Genomic DNA, 19,864 nt, shown 5'->3' on the forward strand with positions numbered 1-19,864 from the left:
CCAAATGCATTTCAAAGAGATTGTACCCTCAGAATTGAAATAACAGCTTTATCAAAGAAAATATAACATCCCAACTTACTAAGAAGACTTCTGAAGCTTCTAGCTCCACCCAAAGCAAAAACACATTTTGTGCCTTTTCTATCGTCTTTGGGCGACCTGTAAGACACTTTGCAACAATGGAGTCGCATATTTCTTTGGAATACCTGAAACATAAAATACCAATTTGTCATCTTTGCTAATCATAATCACACCAAAAACATCTAAGAGAATTACTTGCCTGGGATAGTAAATAAGCTATCACATCAAATGATATGGTTTAATTGAATATGAGAATATGATACAGTAAAATGTAAATGTTTAGATAATTTACTAAAGTGGATAAGGATAAATTTATATGCTACTGTATGAATATGAAGATTGAATCCAGTAGTTTTGCAACCACTTCTTGTAAAGATACAAACTACAAGGAAGATAATACTGGTAAGCAATGGAAGATGAATAATCAGATGAAAATAAGTTAAGGGGAAAAAATACATAGATATCTAGTACACATTCAATATTTTTGAAACAATCTATTCAGTGTTCATAGGGCTATGGCTTGAAATTTCTGATTCAACAGTAATCTCCAGTCAATTTATTTTGTTTAACAATTATGGAGACCATAGTCTAAGAGGATTAGAAGCGTCTCCATTCATCTGATGGAATTTTACATTACTACCATCTGGTTTACCCTGAACTATTTTTGCAGTAAAGAACCACCTCATGTAGTATCTAATCCATAAAAGAGCCATGCTGTAATGTATAGTGCTATATATGCATGAATTTAGTATTTTATTTTGGTGCTAGACCGTAGACATCTTCATCCTACAGCTAAAATTTTAACTTAATTCAAAATAACTATATAGAAATATTGTTACAGGTTTTAAACATTATGCTTCCCTTTCCTATTTAAGGCAAAGAATAATGCTCTCAGACATTATTAAATGAAATGGCATATTTTACATTATCTAACAGGGATTAGATCCACTAAAATACCAAATACTGGAACACAATTTGATGTCCCAATGGTTATGATTGTCCTGCCTATAGATTTTATTGGTAAAACAAGCATTTATAAGGTTACTCAATAACAAGTAGGTTCCAGAAGATCAGGCCTCTGAATGTGGTTGGACATTTTAATAACTCTAATTCCTAAATTAACAGAAGCTAATATTGCAGACAAAGTTACTTAGGAGTATGTCAAACACTACTTGATGATAAATTACTTAGGGGTATATTAAAGACAATAGGGCATGCACTACTTTGTGGCAATAATTGCCATGACTGATTCATAAATTGATTTACTGGAAGTTCCATCTTATAAAAAATGAAGTTCCTTACATTTGAAAAATAATTAAATAAATCATATATGTAACTACTCTATATATTCCATTGCATTAATAAGATTTTGATATGACTAATTTTAACAAGAAAAATGCATACCTCCCAGCATCTGCGTCAACTGCCCTCAAGTATGCAATCAGAGCATCAAGCGCCTTCTCTTGCACTGGTGCATTTGCATCTGCTACTGTTTTTTTGAAAAATGAACCTGAGGCATCAACTGAATTAGCTTCCATCTATGCACAGAACACAATTCTAATATCAATTTTGCAGGGCAATCCAATGCTCATGTATACTAAAACCTGTTAAATATTAATCTATCTCATTAGAGTAACATTCAAAGTGCTATGCTGATCAATAATATCTCAGTGTACAGGACTGTAATCATGTTTTAACACTAATCTACTGAAACAAAAATAATTCAGTCATCATAATTGTCTTATTTTGAATAAATTAAGTATTTCACACAAATCACTATGCACTTGTAGGGAAGACAATCTGCTGCCTTCGCACCGAGGCTTGATTCAAGATTCAAGATAACCAGTAAATCAAGTAGCCATATAATTGCTGACATTTGGGATACTTTTTCCTACCCAAATACATTAACTCGTGATTCAATAAACACAAAAAAAAAAAAAACTATATACAGCCATATAGTATAAGTAGTGAATATTAGAGGGCAACATAATACACAGTTATCTTGAATGTATTTAACATTTCTGAGGAAATACTTAAAACACAAGAAATACAATAAAAGAAAGAAGTGTATCTTGCAGTAAATAAATTCGAGTTCCTTACCTCATTGTAATGGCCACATTTTAAAATACAAATCCTTCTTATCGAACCTTTATCTCAAAATCATACAAATGAAGCCCCAGTTTGTAATGGTTCTCTTGGGTATATTACTATAATTTGCCTTAAAATCAAATTTCAATAATATAAGAATTATAGAACATTTAAGAAGACAAATCAACCTATTGCCATTCCTTTAGAAGAGAAATCCTCATCTAGATCCTACACAATATTAGTCACTGATCACTGAATTAGGATTAAATCATAGTCATGATAATATATATTTTATTAATCATTAGTAAACATCAAGATATTCATAAGAAGCATTCATACTGAAATCCACATAAGCAATCACCAGTTCAAAGTAGATTCCTATAATAGTCTCATTAGGAATTCATTGAAATGATTGCAAACTGCAGTCTCAAGCTGGCTCGCCCTTGTACTGGGAGAGCATGGAAGGGGGGCTGCCCTTCTATCCCTCAGTCCACCTTGTAGGCACTCCATCCTCCTCAATCAAGCCTAGCAGCAGTAATCAGCCTCCCAGTCCATGAGGCTTAACCACCAATGGGTGGTATGCTTGATAAAAGTATGAAGACTACCTCCCTCTGCCAAGCCCGGAGCACACATACATCCCCTGGCCCACGAGGCTTAGGCCCCTAGAGGTGGGATACTTCATGATGGGTAATTCAGGTCTTCACCTCTCGTGAACTCAAAAGGCTGATTGACCTTCCTGCTTTGCAACCATTTCTCTAAACTCACAACGGCCTATTATATGAATCATCCATTAAATGTTTATATTAGACAGCACATTGAGATTAATCAATAATTTCTGCGAGTATACATGAACATATGCATAGATCTATAAAACTAATTATTTATCAGATTCTTCTCTTAATAAGAATTGCTGTTAAATCAATTCCAGTGCAAGAATTATACCCCTTCAACATTGCTTCTTTTTCTTAAGACTCACATGTCTTCCTTTTTTATTGCTGGCCTAAAATAACTTTATGCCAACGAACTTTGATTAATCTTCATTTGTTTGTTTTGGCAATTGTTAATGATATATTCTACTTAAACCTTGATTGATTCCCTTATCGGGTCGTTGCTATTTTATTAACTTAATAGCATGACTTTGACTGGAAAAAGGCTACAATCTGATTCTTAAATAAAAGTTCAACCTCCTACTTTAGCAGGGGCATGGCACATATTGCATTCAATCTTCGCTCAAACACCTCATCTGATCATGTATTTACTATTCCTATAGTTTGTTCAACAGACAACCAAATGGCTGAGACTAGAAGATTACTTAAACCTCTTCGCTGGCTGTATTCCAAAAAATGACATCTTTGACCAAAAAAGCGATGGCACACTTTGAGACTCTAACAAACTCCTTGCACGAATTGCCCATGGAACTTTAACGATGAATAAATGATTTGACAAGAACTAAAGATGCTGAAGCACTGAAAGCAAATTTAAATGTGTCAAGAAAGATACATTGCCTTGATGAAAATAGCAAAATTTCTTTTGTTGATTTTCTGCTAGTTCTCACTAAACTTGCAAGATTGTCTGCCCTGTGAGTAATCCAGTAAGGACTCATGGGTCAACAAGAAAACTTTAAACTCAACAACACTTGCCAAGTTTCCTACTTGGACTCAGTGACTTTTTGCAGAGATTCACCTGTTAAAAAAATTGTGTTGCAGCTCTTCAGATTTCGTTTTTTACATAGGAGATATTTTCCACAAGAAATCAAATTGAGATATTAATATCAAGACTCAACTGTGTAGTTTTTAAGTCAAACTCATTGACCCATGGTTCGTTCACAAGAGCCCATCTCTCACGAGAATGACTGGGACGCTTGGCACTGATTGCATCTAGGTGAGTCATTTAGATGTTATAACTTCCATCCTTGTAGTGGAACGCCTCTTACCACTACCCACTGATGTCAAGAATCATTTTGGTGGCTTTAAACTTCATTATTTTTCCTTTCTTTGATCTTCTTGGACATTCTCTCAACTTCTTCAATCTCTCTAGGCTACAATTTTTATTACTTTGACACTCTCTCCATCTTTCTTAACAACACTTTCCCCCTTTCTTGAGCTAAAACTGTATTAGCACAGCTTGCAAAATCTTGGCTTCATCACCTAATGCAGCGCAAGGCCTAGAGAATCCCCAAAGGAGATGTCCAAGCCCCCAGCTAACAACCACACAGCGGAAACACAACGCAAGAACAAGATCTGATACCAAGCTCAACTCTTTATTCATCAAATAACTGATTACATGCAACATGTCAAGCCATAAGGCCCTCCCAGTTATGGCCAAATACAAAGCAATTACAATAACAGTTCTGCAAGATCTTACAAGATCCAACTAACTCCTAGCTAGCCCAGATTTGCAACAGTACAACAATCTAGTAGAACCCCCAAGAAAGATCTAAACTTGAGCTCGCAAGCCAACAAGCAATCTTCTTGTTTCCTAAGCCCACACTCAGTGCTAAACTTCGCTCTTCTCAACTACACTTGCTCAACTCCATCATGAATGCATGACTCTAGACATCACAAGACCCTCTACTTATACTAAACCAAGCCACAGGTCGGCTCAACAAGTTACATTAAATAAACACTCAAGCCACAAGTCAGCCTAACAAATTACATAACACTTAGGACAAGCCCTATGTTTACAATGCATAACTAACTCATAAGGTAAAATAACATTAAGCGGCCTCAAACATCGGACCACACGCCATCCAATGATCCACATCTAAGATCGCACAAGCCAACTCCCACAGATTGAAGCTCGCGAAAACAATCTCCAAAACACTCCCAGGAAATAGGAACACGTTACTAGCAACCACCAAAAGAGCTCTAACTCCAATACGATCACTCCAATCCTTATGTGCACATAGGCCAAGGTCCACCAATATGTGTTGAACAGAATACTAACCACACGTAACATAAGGTCCACAAAATCCAAGCCCGATGCTCCTGCAGGATTGCCCACTACCCCAAGATGCTCATGCATCACACACCCCAAGTGCGAAAAGATGTTCTCAATAGCTAGAAGAACATCTTCCAAGATTCAACACATAAACCCCAAACTGGTTCTTCACATACATGTCCTCCACGTTATCCACTTGTGCACTCTTGCCTTTGTTCAACTTTCGCAACTCCTTTTCTACAACTGTTATTTTCACATCTGTCTTTGGTGTGCCACAAGCCTATTTCCCATGCTAATCTCTAACCCTTCAGGAATCCTTCAACTCAACTTGCCTACCAAAACTCAGGTTCTTCCTACCGAGCTCTGCTTTCTACAAAGGAATCAGTGAAAACTTCCTACCACCCTTCTCAAAAATAAACACAATCATGCACTGCCCTGCAATCATACTGCCAATGTCTACCAAGTAATTGTTGTGAGGTTTTCACACCATCGCCCCAAAATTTTTGGGGATCCCCTTTTTCGGGCAAGCCTTGGCAATTTTCGCGAATTTTTGGAATTTTTCAGTTGCATTAGCAAAATTTGGAGTTGTCCAGAGGATTTTTTTTAATTGTCAATTTTACACCTTGGACGCCTTCGGGCCAAGAGGGGATTCGGTTTGTTTTCACCCGGTGCGAGACTTCATTTTTCGAAACATGTAATTTTATCCTTAGGCCAAATAGAATTCAACAACAACATTTATTCAATGGTTAAAACAATATCTGGTAGGATAAAATTGCAAATTTTGGACTTAGATGGTTTTTGGAAATTTGGTATAAGTGTATGAGCTTGAACATTTTCAAAATAAATTTCAGATTTGGTTGTTTTGGAAAATCTTGAAATTTATTGGTGAAAAGAAATTTGTTGACAATGAAATTGGATTTAGAGTTTAAATTTCAATTGCCAGAAAAAGGATTTATTTTGTTAAAAAATTGTAAGTGTATTGTAAAATTGAAATTGGATTAAATTGCAAAATCTCGTTAATTTGGTTGAAATTTTGCCTAGAGGATTTTAGAAATGTTAAAGGAAATTGGTAATTTGGAACTGAAAATTGATTTTGGTTTGCTAAATTCGATTTTAATGATATTTTAATTGCCAAAACATTATTAAATGAAAATTTTGACATCTTCTAGGCTTACCTTATTTCTATTTTGCAATTTCTAATCAAAACTAGCAATTAAATGGGTCAATTTCACTATAGGGCTAAGTAATTTTAATATTGCATTTAAATCTAGGCCATTAATTAAGGCACTAACTTATTTTTGTTTTCCCTCCAGGCAGGTCGGCCCACTTGGAGAGGCAAAATGTTTGATATAAGCGGGGCTCCCCCTCTTATTTCCTCATTCCTTTTTTCCTCCTCCTTGAATGTGCGATTTTCTTCAAAGGGAGGCGAATTTCTTGCTTGGGCGATTTTTGGGGCAGATTCTCCATTTCTTGGCAGCATTTTTCTCCTTCTTGCTTCGGCAAATTTTTGCCCTGCGACGATTTTTGGAGCAGATCTGATTTTTTTCCAACTTGGGCGATATTTTTTTTTTAAGTCTGATTTCTCCATCTTTGGCAGCGATTTCTCGTCTAGAATTTGGCAATTTTATTTGGTGAAAGGACAATGTGATTTAAGGTCTGATTTTTGGCAAATGTGGATGATTTCAAGGAAGTTGAAATTCTGATTTTTGCTAGGGCATCATATTTGCAAGCGGGATTGAATTTTCTGAGATCAGATCCGGATTTGAAAGGGCCCGATTATTGGTAAAGGCAGATTTAAGGTAAAATTCTCATTCATTTTTAGAGGTGAAGATTGGTATAGTAGATGGAACAAAGTTGAGTCTAGTGGATTGGGATAACCATCATGATCCTTCCTTAGAGGCAATTACAAGGACAATTGATCTACACACTAAGTCATGGTACAGTGGGAAGTTAAGGCAATTACAAAGCTGGAAGGTACGCCTTACTCATGAGAAGATGAAACTGGAGGAAAGGGCTCCAGCGGAGTCAGTCAAACAAAAAGATAGGGGCAGTAGCCAGCAAATAAGAGCAAGAAGAGAAATTTGGAGGTTGAGAAAAGAACATCAGGAGCCTCCAGCAAAGAGACAGAATGCAGCACCATCAAGGGAGAGCATAATTGAGGCTAAGAGCCAAGAGATTAATACAAGTGGACAAGGGGTCGAAGTAGATGTGGTCTGATTCGGAATCAAGCGGTTACAGTGACAGTACTGAGTACTCTCCTCTCTCAGAGAACCAACATGGAGATGATATGACAATCACTAGTAAAGAAGAGGATAGGCCAATTGATATTGAGGAAATAAGTCAGGCACCTAAGGTCGTTGGTGATGCTTTGCTAGTCGAACCGAATCCAGATTTGGGGAGATGCACTTCACCACTATGGTTAAGGCAAATGCTTATGCCAAGAGGCAAGTTGGTGATTGTTCGAACAATCAAAGATATTCAAGGGTTAGTGGAAAAGGAAGATAGCGAGAAACAGAAACAAATTGCAGAAATGATGGCAAAGGTAATCAGAAGCGATGATGATGGTCACCGAAAAGTTCAGATTGCTATACCAAGGGTTAGCAAGGCGGTGGATGAGATTGTAGCCCAAGAGTATTCGATAGTGGAGCATAACTTGGGAAGAATCACGGATGACATAGAATGTGAGGAGATCCAGGAAGGCATGGTTTCAATTAGAGAAAGGTTGAGAAAGGCAAATGAAAGGATTGTAAAGTTGGAAACTGAAAACAAGTATTGGAGAGATTGCCAACCTATCCAATAGTTGCATCAGGCAGCTCTCCCACAAGACAGCAGGAGCAATATAGAATAGATATCGGCTCAGGTGCGTGAAGTCAAAGATTGGACCAGTGATATAATTCAAGATAGGCGAAATTTCTTGCCTTCCTTTATCTCGACATTTAGGTCATTGGTGGCTATTAGAGACAAATTCAGAACATTTGAAGGGGAATGGAAGGATTTCCTTCCAGTCAAGGACTTAGCCATTCCTAGGCTACAAGCATTTATTGAGCTATTGGAGAGATATTTGGAGAGAACCAAGTCGGTAGATGGAGGAATGAGTACGGTGGAGTCTTGGTTTGTTGCACTTGACCATCACATTGAGGGTACTTGAAGTGATACAAAATGAGATTCAATAGCATAGCCCAAGCATAGACACTTCCATTTTGACCATGTTGAGAAATGTTAGGGTTGCACTTGATTTTGAAGATATCAAAGAGGAGAATGTCAAAGAGACAATGTCTAGGTCGAGATTGGATGAGTTGGGAAAGGGTGCCATCAAGAAGAAACATTTGGGCACCCTTGCCTCCCTCAATGCCTTTATCGGATATGTGAAAGAATATGAGAAGGATCATGAGAAGACAATGCAAGCAGCAAGCAACAAGACAAATTCAATTGAGCTCAAGATGAAGCACACACCTTGCCCTCCCATGAAGGAAGTCAACGACAGGCTAGACAAGTTCATTGGTTTGGCTAAGAAGATGAAAGAAAAGGGTAGAATTATATTAGAAGATCATTTGTTGTAAGCCCAAGTGGCAAATTCTCCTTCTTCTTGCGTAGGATAGGTGTTTGATTCTGATTGGCTACCATTTTGGTGCCTTCTCATTGGTTGCCACTTTTCCTTTTTTTCTTTGGTCCCTTGATGAGGTGGTGCCTTCTAATTGGCCAACGGGGTGGCAACCCTAATTAGGGTTTCTGGGTTTTGATCTGGATCGTTGATTTTGCCTCTTAATCTCTACCGTTGGTTATAATTTTGGCCCCTATATAAGGCCATTTGCTCTCATTTGTAAAAGGTTAGGAAAATTGTTGCTTAAGATGATATCAAAATTGGTTCTTTATCATTGTTGTGTCTTGCATGGTGATTAAGAACACTTCAAGAACACTTTGTGTTATTGCATGGTTTCTACTTCCAATGGTTGAAGAAAATTGTTGCTTAAGATAATACCAAAATTGCTTCTCTTATCATTGTTGTGACTTGCATGGTGATAAGAACACTTGGTGTTATTGCATGGTTTTTACTTCCAATAGTTAGAGTTAAATTTCATTTAAGTTGTTAAAGTAGATTTTATTTCAATAAAGTTGTTAAGTAAGAGTAAGAGTAGATGGATAGTTGTATGGTGATATTAGTGGATGTTTGATAGGGATCGAAAAACTAGGCCACTAACATCCTAGCGGCTGGTTAAGAAGCCTTGCATGGTAGTCTAGTCTTTTTCCCTAGAATCATTGCATCTATGGAGGTAGAGCCGCTAGTAAGCTTTTATCAGATTTGATCCCCGTTCATTTGCTAATCTTTCCATTCATAAGAGTAGGAGTAATACAACGAGTAGTTCAATAGTTGGAGTTCATTCAAGAAGAAAGTTAGAAAGTTCAAGCATTGCTCGTGGACATACCCTCCATCATCACCATCATCATTTGATGCTAGTATACATTGCAACGCTAGATTCATCACCATCACAGCAAAAGTCCAAGTTATCTTTGAATGAATAACGTAAGCCCGCCTATGTGATTAACCAGCAAATCACATTAATATAACTAAGTTAGTATCCACAAGTGTAAGGAAACTTGGAGTTTTTCTCATGTTCTTCATGAGTATTTACTTTTCAAGAGAGGGATTGAATGTTTGATATTCCATATCAAGTATTCAATCGCTATATGTTATGTAGTGGTACAAAACTGACATCAACAGTAATATGTGACAAAACTACTCATGTGCACAATATACACAACACTTGATCCACATATCCAATTTGAAAATTAACAAGACATTTCTCCCTCACCTCCAAAGCATGTTCATCGTGCAACCAACTAATCCTATAAGGATGATGATGTCTAACTCTCTTCAAACCAAGTTTCTTCACCATCTCCTCAGCAACTAGGTTATCATTACTACCACCATCCACAATCACATTCCAGCAATTACCTCCAGAGCTACAACAAATCTTGAATAAATTCCTCCTTTGACAAGGTTTAGGCAACTTTTTACCAAACAATATTTGTCAAACCAGCAAGTTATCCTCCACCTCAGGCTCATTCATCGAGTCCACATCCTCATTCGCCACAATAGCTCTTCTATCACCGACCTTCCTGTGATAACTGGGACATTCAAAAGATCTATGTCCTTCACCACATCTGTAGAAAGTTCCTTTAAATCCACCTCTACTTGTTCTCTTCCTCTGTTCAACAGGTTTTTGTTCATCCTCAATAGCTTGTTTTTCCTTCACCTGCTTCTCCTTCCCTCGAGAATTACCTTGATGTCTTCTCTTCCAAGTTATCTTCAACCCGCAAACCATATTGATAAGCATCCTCAACTGAATCAATCTTCAGCATGTCAATCTCATCCTGAATATTGAATCTCAAACCATTAATATATCTAGCTACCTTTTCCTTAGAAAGTTCTCTATGTCTAGACCGAATAGTTAGCTTGTAAAACTCCTCAGTATAATCCTTCACAAACATATCCCTCTATTTCAGAGTTTACAATCTCTAAGACAACTCAAGTTCATAATCAGAAGTAATAAACTTAGCTTTCAATTTTGTTACGTCAATCTCCACATAATGATCTTCATTTCACCTTCCTCTTCTCTATCTCTCTGCAATTCTTTCCACCATAAAGCAACATGTCCTTTCAACTTAGTTTGTGTCAACCTCACTCTGACTGGATCTACAATATCCTCTAACTCAAAGTAGCTTTCCAACTCACTAATCCAATCAGTTAAGTCTTTTGGACTCAAAGTACCTGAGAAATTAGAAACATTCATCTTGTTCTTCAGCTTCAACTGAGCTTCAGATCTATCCCACCAATCAATTCTGGCTTCCACAGATCTTTCCATGCGATCAGTTCTATCATCTCCACTAGATCCAACAACCTCGAAGTCTTTAGCAGCTTCCTCATAACCATGTTTTGTACCTAAATTCCTCAGTACACCATCTATAGCTCTCATGATCTCAGCAATCATATCATTCTTCATCAACTCCAACTCAGATCTGAAATCTGATCTAACATTCTCTGAAATCTTAGTCTCTACAGCATCACAGAGATCTACAATCACACTAGGGTCCAATCTTCTCAGAGGCATCTTCTAAGATCTTCGTAAACCCAAAGCAACAAATCCACCAGATCAAACCTTTGCTAGCATACCACCTGATGTATGCAAGGCCTAGAGAATCCCCAAAGGAGATGTCCAAGCCACCAACTAATAGCCACATAATGGAAACACAACACAAGAACAAGATCTGATACCAAACTCAACTCTTTATTCATCAAATAACTAATTACATGCAATATGTTGGGTTGTAAACCTTCCCTATTATGGCCATATACAAAGCAATTATAGTAACAATTTTGCAAGTTCTCAGAAGATTCAAATAAGTCCTAGCTAGCCCAGATCTTCAACAACACAACAATTTGGTAGAAACCCCAAGAAGGATCTAAACTTGAGCTCGCAAGCCACCAAACAATCTTCTTGTTTCCTAAGCCCACACTCAGCTACTAGCTCTGCTAAACTTCACTCTTTTCAGTTGCTCTTGCTCAACTTCATCATGAATGCATGACTCTAGACATCACAAGACCCTCTACTTATACTAAACCAAGCCATAGGTTGGCCCAACAAGTTACATTAACTAAACACTCAAGCCACAAGTCGGCCTGGCAGATTACATAGCACTTAAGACAAGCCCCATGTTTACAATGTGTTGGTGCACTTTCAATCTCCCAGTTTTGAACTCCTATTTTGTTGTCTAGTCAAGGTTCATGTCTAAGTGGTCACTAGGATGCTTTCTCTCTCATCTCCCCTCACTCAAAGACTATCTAAGCGGGAAATCAATGCTTATCAATCTGCTAGGTGATTCTAGACAAGTGGGTAAGTGGCAAGCATATCCCTAAGATGAGAAGAAAGCTATCTCTCTCATAAGCTCCAATATATGTTTAATGAATGCTCATTCTGAGACAAGTTCCAGCTGGAGAAGATCACATTAACACAAGAGAACAAGGCAACATATAACTGCATGGTCAAAGTCAAAGAGTTTATCTTGGTGATTGAAGAATGGAAATCATGTTCAATGGAATCAGGTACGAAGTCACTTGGAGAAAGGAAGCAATGGAACTGACCACCAATGGCGAATCCTCTTGTCAATTCTGATTTTTGCATGAAGAACTAAATCAATGGCACAAATTTGATCTTCATATCTACGCAACGAAGACAGAAAAGTCAAAATGTTCGAAGAGGTGATCTCGACTGTCAAATGAAGGTTTAATCGACATCAGTAGTTTTAATCTAATGTTTATGTGGTTTGAAGGTTGAATAGTCAAGCTCCAGTCAGATGTTTCCATGTGTCAAGGGTCCCGCAGTGCACTAAGTAAAGGTAAGTTAAAGATCGAGATGATTCGACGGTTCTCGTGTATCCGCCAAGGAAAGATGACCTTCAGTTACTTATCATGACGATGCGGGAGTCGATGATCTCTTTAAGCTTGGAAGGAGGTGGTCCCAATGCATCGATCAATCTGGATCGTCAGATGTATGAAGATCGACGAATGAGAATCAAGATTGAAAAGTCAAGGGCCCTGCAAGATGCTTGTAAGCTCGGATTAACATTCGATTTGATCAAACAATCCTCGTTGTCCCGTAAGCAAAAGATGCATGCTAGTTAAGTTCCACGAGACCACGGAAGTTGTAGATCTCCTTCCACCTAGTAAGTTACGGACCCAGATCATCAATTCATCCTAATCGTCCAACAAAGCAAAAGACCAAATCGCCCTAGTCATATTTCGGGCCTAAATGTTGAAGGACAAAAAAGTTTTGGAGAAAGTCTTCGAAATAATGATACTTGTCCACACTCAAATCCATTTTGGGCCTAAATGTTGAAGGACAAAAAGTTTTGGAGAAAGTCTCTAGAATAATGAAACTAGTCCACGCTCAATCCATTTCGAGCCAAAAATTAAAAGGATCAAAATTGACTTGTAAATGGTAACTGTGATTCAAATTATAAAGGCAAAGAGTTTGCATGATTGTGGTCATAGATTTCAAGGAAATCAACAGCAGTCGCGAAACAATTGAAAAGTTAAATGCGTGGACCCAAAGCAAATAGAATAATGCCACGTAGGGGTGTAGACCCAACTTATTAAAATGCAGTTTCCAATCAAAGCATGAAGACTCAATCACGATCGTTGATCTGGATTAATCGTGGCCATCCATTTTCTTAGCAAAGGAAGGATAAAGTTAAAGGCCCAGTCAAAGCATGAAGACCAATCTTGATCATCGATTTGATAACTAAAGATGGTACATCGACGACAGAGATTTAAACTCAGAGAAATGGCTAGAAATATGAAATGGAAAAGGTGGCGCAAGAATTTGGTTGAACCAATAAGGGAAAATGAAGCGTTTTGAGCACATTCCAGAAGGACGGTAAACTACAAAAGCCATGGAGGATGCCAAAGGTTAAATAGGGAATATCAGGCTATCAAATCCAGAGTGAGGAACGTTACCAAAATCGTATAATGATGCCAAATTGCTAGGGTTTTGAGGGTTTCTGACCATTTCTACTTTCTTTCTCTGATGTATTGAATTGTAACTGATGACTGATGATTCTTGAGTGATTCAAGTGCTCTATGTGGTAATCATGAAATGTAACTAGCCAGTTCTAAAGGGCCTATAAATGTAACGTTTTGAGAAATAAATAGGATCGAAAATTTGTTCTACAATCTTTTCTCCTGTAGCTAAGACTATTGAGTGAGAATCGAAAGGTTGTAGGGAGGGATCTGATGGTGTTTGTGAGTTTCTTTCCCTTTCACCGTCTCTTGTTTGTTGAGCTAACATGCATGTAAATTAGTTTGTCCTCGGAATTGTAGGACAAGTTCATGTGAAGCTGTTAATGTCTAGCTGATTTTAGAGTCAACCAATGTTAACAGTCAAAGCAGTCTGAGTGTTGTCTTTCACATACATTTCTACTCTTTTCCTTGGCTTCATTTCATACAATGCCAAAGGGTGGGTTTAGTAAGTGAGAAACTGATCAAGTTAGGGGCGATCTAAGAGTTGTTATAGCTTGACAGGGTGAGTTGAGTCTTACTGCATCATTTAATCTTTTCTACTTTCTTGTTGTTAGTTGCATTCAGTAAATTTAATGTGCACTTAGGAGTATGAGTCATGTTAGTTGTAGAACATAAACCCGCTTGAGTTACTTATAGTTATGAGTAACTTGGTTAAATCCTCTTCTACTCTCAGGTTAAGATAATACCCCCACCCTATTGATCAATTAAAAACATAATTCATTGCACATCTTGCATATAGGGTAGTTGTACCCTTCAATTCAGGCATTAGTGACATCAACTTGCACTAATCCAATCTGCTAGTAATAGTTTGTTTGGGCATTAAATGTCGAGATAAAACCAATCAAAGGAGAATTACAAACTGTTAACCAACACAATGCATAACTAACTCATAAGGTAAAATAATATTAAGCGGCCTCAAACATAGGACCACACGCCATCCAACGATCCACATCTAAGATCACACAAGCCAATTCCCACAAATTGAAGCTCGCCGAAACAATCTCCAAAGCCCGCCCAGGAAATAGGAACACGTTACTAGAATCCACCAAAAGAGCTCTAACTCCAATACAATCATTCCAATCCTTATGCGCACATAGGCCAACGTCCTCCAATATGCCTTGAAAATAACCCTAACCGCATGAAACATAAGGTCCACAAAATCCAAGCTCGATGCTCCTACAAGATTGCCCACTACCCTAGGATGCACACTTTGTTTGATCTTCTTGGACATTATCTCAACTTCTTCAATCTCTCTGGGCTACAATATTTATTACTTGGACACTCTCTCCATCTTTCTTAACAACACTTTCAACCTTTCTTGAGCTAAAATTGTACTAGTGTAGCTTGCAACATCTTGACTTCATCATCTTTGTTACCTTACCTTTACTCCATCACCCTCTAGTTTCATGATCTTGAAGGGTAGTTTCCTCGCACGATTTTCATTTTATATTTTGCCGATCATGTGGTAATTTCTTGATTGTAGTTTTATAGTAATGTTATTATTATTTTCTAATCATTGTCTTTACAATCATCTATCACTTCTCATCTCATCTATTCGGTTGTTTTGAAGATGGAAACACCAAAGCAAGCACTTGACTAAGACAAGTCTCAAAATAACCACCCGACATTTTCATTGTTTCCACAAACACAGGTTCATTGGAAGAGGAAGTGGAGTAACATATTGGTTTCATCAACCTTCTATTATTATGAGTTTTCCTCTTCATCTTTCTTTTCATAGTCTTGCTGCTCTTTTGTGCTTTTTGTTATTAGTTTAGCTACTAAGTTATTTCATTTAGAATCTGATTTTTCTTCCTGTTCTCTATGCATTATTTGTACTAAACAAGCGCATGCAGCACTGACATCCTAAATCTGCATTATCGTCCTTGACCCGAACAAGTGCCCAAGACAGTAGGCTTGTGGAGCCTAGCAGTTAATCCTAATAGTTAGCTATCCTATTTCCAGTTCTCAAAATATTTTTATCTATTATTTTAACATTGTTATTTCAGTTCTTTCATTTTTTTTATATCATTTTATCTTAAACATTACAACCTAAGTTTATCCTTTAAGTTATCTTGATCGCCCTAGGTCACCATTGTGCTAATAAAAGTGAGTGGCACAACGGTGAGCTTGTCCAGGTCAGCAAATTTCCCTTCTCCGCGTTTGAACCCAAGATGAATGAGGATCCTCTACATCATCTCCCCCCTCATTGATTGACAATACTTTTGTCAACATGGTGACGATCACTCCCATATCACCACCTAATTAGAGGTCATGTGACATGAGCGTAACATTCACCCCTCTTGATAATCCTTACAAAAGAGAGCCATCCCCTCTCTATATCCTAGCACTAGTTATAGTTGACCATGCATGCCATGTGAGCATTATCATTGAAGAGATGTTATATAATAATGGGCTAAACTCTATGTGGTACAATGAGTGCTAAGTGTTCCATTTATTCTCATGAGAGATGGATTCATGTTGAATCACTACTCATGAAACATGGGTCATCGAGTTTGACTCAAAATCACACAGTTAAATCCTGGTATTCACATCACAATTTGACTAGCTGTGGAAATCATCTCCTACTTATCAATTGATGAGCTTAAGGGGCTTTCTAATGAATGGTTCATAAGGCACAACACTTGGTGAAGGTTTTGCAAATGGGGTTGCAAGCTTTGGGTTTAACTGTGGAGGAAACTCTGTAGTTAAGCGCGCTCAGGCTGGAGTAGTACTGGGATGGGTGACCTCCCGGGAAGTCCCGGTGCTTCACCCCTGTGAGCATCACCTAGATCCAATGAGTGCTAAGTGTTCCATTTATTCTCATGAGAGATGGATTCATGTTGAATCACTACTCATGAAACATGGGTCATCGAGTTTGACTCAAAATCACACAGTTAAATCCTGGTATTCACATCACAATTTTGACATTGACAACAATCTTTACAAGATCCCTAACACTCGCCTTGGTTAAGTTATTGAATGAGAACGCTGAATCAACCTAATCCTTAGCCATGGCTCTTGATGGGGAGCTTGGAGCTCCCATAATGGCTCTACCATTGCAGCCTTGACCTCACTCGCCATATGATGAAGATTGGAAGGGCAAGGATCTGCTAGTAGATGGTCTATGAGGTATACCCACTTCTACATCTTTAGATTAAAGCATGCTTGTCTGTTAATGTTTTCCCCTATAGAGGGCCCTTCTACTCTATTTGTTCCTAGACATAAAGGATTATCTATTAATTACCTTCTATTTATCATCTTATTTACTTTTTTGTCGTAAATTGACTTTCAACATTCGAGAACAATGCAATGTTGGGGGCGTTTAGGCTTGTCTTTCATGTTGACCAAAAATAGATTTGCTTATCTTATGATCTCTTCTTCATATCCGAAACATGTTGGCACTGATGAAATATCCATTAGAGGTCTTATATCATACATATTCTTCACTCTTATAGATTTTGACATTGAATAATTGGATCCGCTTATCTTTGTCTGGGTGTTGTGGATATGATGTATCACCCATTGTAGGGTGACATTCCATGAAAGCATCTCATATATTAACATGCCACATGTCTTTTTCTCTCTTTAAAATGTATCATGTTCCCCTCTAAGCAACATGGTCCATTCTCAAGGGGGTTGTTATGTCTCCTTTTCTAATTGTTTCTACATCACAAGTTTTTCTGAATATTGAAAACTTTTGATCTATTTGTTTGTTTTTGTGGGGGCCAGTCCACTTATTTATCAAATCGTTTAACCCTATCGTAAAACTATCTAGCTTTTGCTACTTGTAATGCCCTAATCAAAGTCGCCCTATCATACAACTATCTAGCTTTTGCTACTTGTATTGGCAAATGTCTAAAAGTGCCCTAACATACAACTATCTATCTTTTGCTACTCGCATCAATGCACACCTAAAGTCACCTTATAATGTGACTATCTAGCAATTGCTACTCGCATCAATGCACATCTAAAGTCACCTTATCATGTAACTATCTAGCAATTGCAACTCACATTGGCGCACTCAAAATCGCCCTAGCGTATGACTATCTACCATAACACAACTTGCTACCCATACCATTGTATTACCAATGGTTTATCTATTTCATCTAGAATGCTCTTTTGCAGCTTCCATACTAGATGAGGCCTCGCGATAATTAAGGGGTTCCCCCTAGGCACAAGCTCATGTAGCGGAAAGACCCTTCAATAAGTAAGGTAAGTTTTTCTCTACATTAGCTCACATCTTCAATTATGATATGCTCGATAAAGTGGGGGCATAATGCAGTATCGTAAAATTGCACCTGCCTTAGTTGAGAAACAAAAATTCCATACAAGCATCCACATCCCTCCATCTCCATTGTCGATTTCCTGCTCAAATTCTTGAACATGCGGCTTGGTCAGCACAAGACATTTTCAGACAACGCATTCATGGGTGTGCAATGAGTTGTTTAGACGTTACAACTGTCACCCCTACAATGTAACACCTCTCACCATCACCCATTGACATTGAGAATCATCTAGGTGGCTTTGTACTTTATTCTTTTGTCTTCATATGGTCTTCTTGGACATTCTCTCAGCTTCTTCACTCTCTATAAGCTACATTTTTCACTACTTGGACACTCTTTCCATCGTTCTTAACACCACTCTCACACTCTCTTGAGCTCATTATTGTATTGGGAGAGCTTGCAACATTTTGGCTTCCTCATATTCATCGCCTTGCCTTCATTCCATCAAGCTCCAAACTTGTGGTGTTGAAGGGGAATTTCCTCACACCGTTTTCATCTTATAATTTGTCAAATGTATCATAATCTCTTGGTCATAATTTTATAGTATTGTTATTGTTATTATCTATTTATTGTCTTTACAGTTATCTATCACTGTTCATTTCACCTATTCAGCTGTTGCAGAGGTGAAAACACCAAAGTAGGGACTTGACTTGGGCAAGTCTCAAAACAGCCACCCAACATTTTCATCGGCTCCATGTGTGCAGGTTTATTAGAGAAGGAAATAGAGCAACTTATCAGCTTCATCAACCTTCTCCATTTGTGAGCTTTCGTTGTCTTTTTTTTCCATAGTCTAGTTGCTCTTTTGTGCTTTTTGTTATTAGTTTATCCAATTCTGTTATTTCAGTTAGTCCCTGATTTTTCTACCTACTCTGTGTGCACTATCTGTACTGGACAAAAACATGTCACTCTAACATCTTGAATCTGTGTTGTCCTTGAACCATGCGGGTGTCCGAGACACTAAGCTTGCAAAGCCTAACAGCTACTCCTTGTAGTTAGCTTCCTATTTCTAGTAGTCTGAATATGTTTATCTATTAGTGTAGTGTAGTTATTTCAGTGTTATCATTTCCGCATATTATTTTTTTCGAACATTACAACCTCCCTTTATCCTTTGAGTTGTCTTAATCACCCTAGCATGCTAGAGCACTAATTTAAGTGGGGTGGTGCATGGTTAATTTGTCCCTTGAAATTTTAATTGGTCTTGAGGTTGACAAATTCCTGGTCTCCACAAATTGTATAGCAACTATGGTGTCATTTCATATTTTCAATCTTCCCCAAATGACATTTCTTCTTAACTTCCTTGTTTCTAATTCACACAAGATAGGCTCTTTGTGCATACAGCCATTTGCTTCACTAATTATGGATATTTTGAAGATAAGTACTTTAGCTTATTGCCATCTTAAGTATTGATATGTATGTTGATGTACAAAGCTTTGTCGAGCTTCATTCCAGTACTCTCAATGCTCGTGTATTAGCTTCTGATGCCAAAAGTGGCTCCTAAATAGGAGACATAAGTTCTACCGAAACTACTTAGATTTTGGGATATGTGCCCACATCTAGTATTTATTAAAAAGGCAAACCAAGATGTACAAAATCTATCATTATTTTGTTCAAAAGCATAGGTTGTTTACAGCTCATCACAATGTTTCCACTGAATCAACATCAATAGTTGTTCTAATTTGGTTCTTTGAGAAATTTGGGCAATATGAGAGTATATTTGAGAAACCCGCACAAATTGCAAGTTTTCACTAGTTGCTCATCACAACAACCTAATGAGGAGAACTGTAACCACATATTCCCTATCATTTTTAGCTTGTATGTTAATGAATTCAAGCAGCATATTGGCAATTCATTATAATACTAAGGCAGAGAATGGATGTCCTACCATCGAGAGCATTAA

General features: G+C 37.7%; 1 protein-coding gene across 2 annotated transcripts in view; it reads right to left on the minus strand.

The window, feature by feature from the left end:
• Positions 1-19,864, minus strand: part of LOC149564921 (protein MOR1-like) — a 102,297-nt gene that overhangs the window by 73,029 nt on the left and 9,404 nt on the right. For both annotated transcript variants that reach the window (XM_089818458.1, XM_089818459.1), the window contains exons 2-3: positions 1,483-1,588; positions 80-203 (exon numbers count right to left, since the gene is read on the minus strand). In XM_089818458.1, the coding sequence (XP_089674584.1) occupies positions 80-203; positions 1,483-1,588 (230 nt within the window). The remainder of the gene's footprint in view (positions 1-79; positions 204-1,482; positions 1,589-19,864) is intronic.

Source organism: Cupressus sempervirens, chromosome 3 (genome assembly GCF_028749045.1).
Source record: "Cupressus sempervirens isolate cs-2001-9-10 chromosome 3, ASM2874904v1, whole genome shotgun sequence".
NCBI lineage: Eukaryota > Viridiplantae > Streptophyta > Pinopsida > Cupressales > Cupressaceae > Cupressus > Cupressus sempervirens.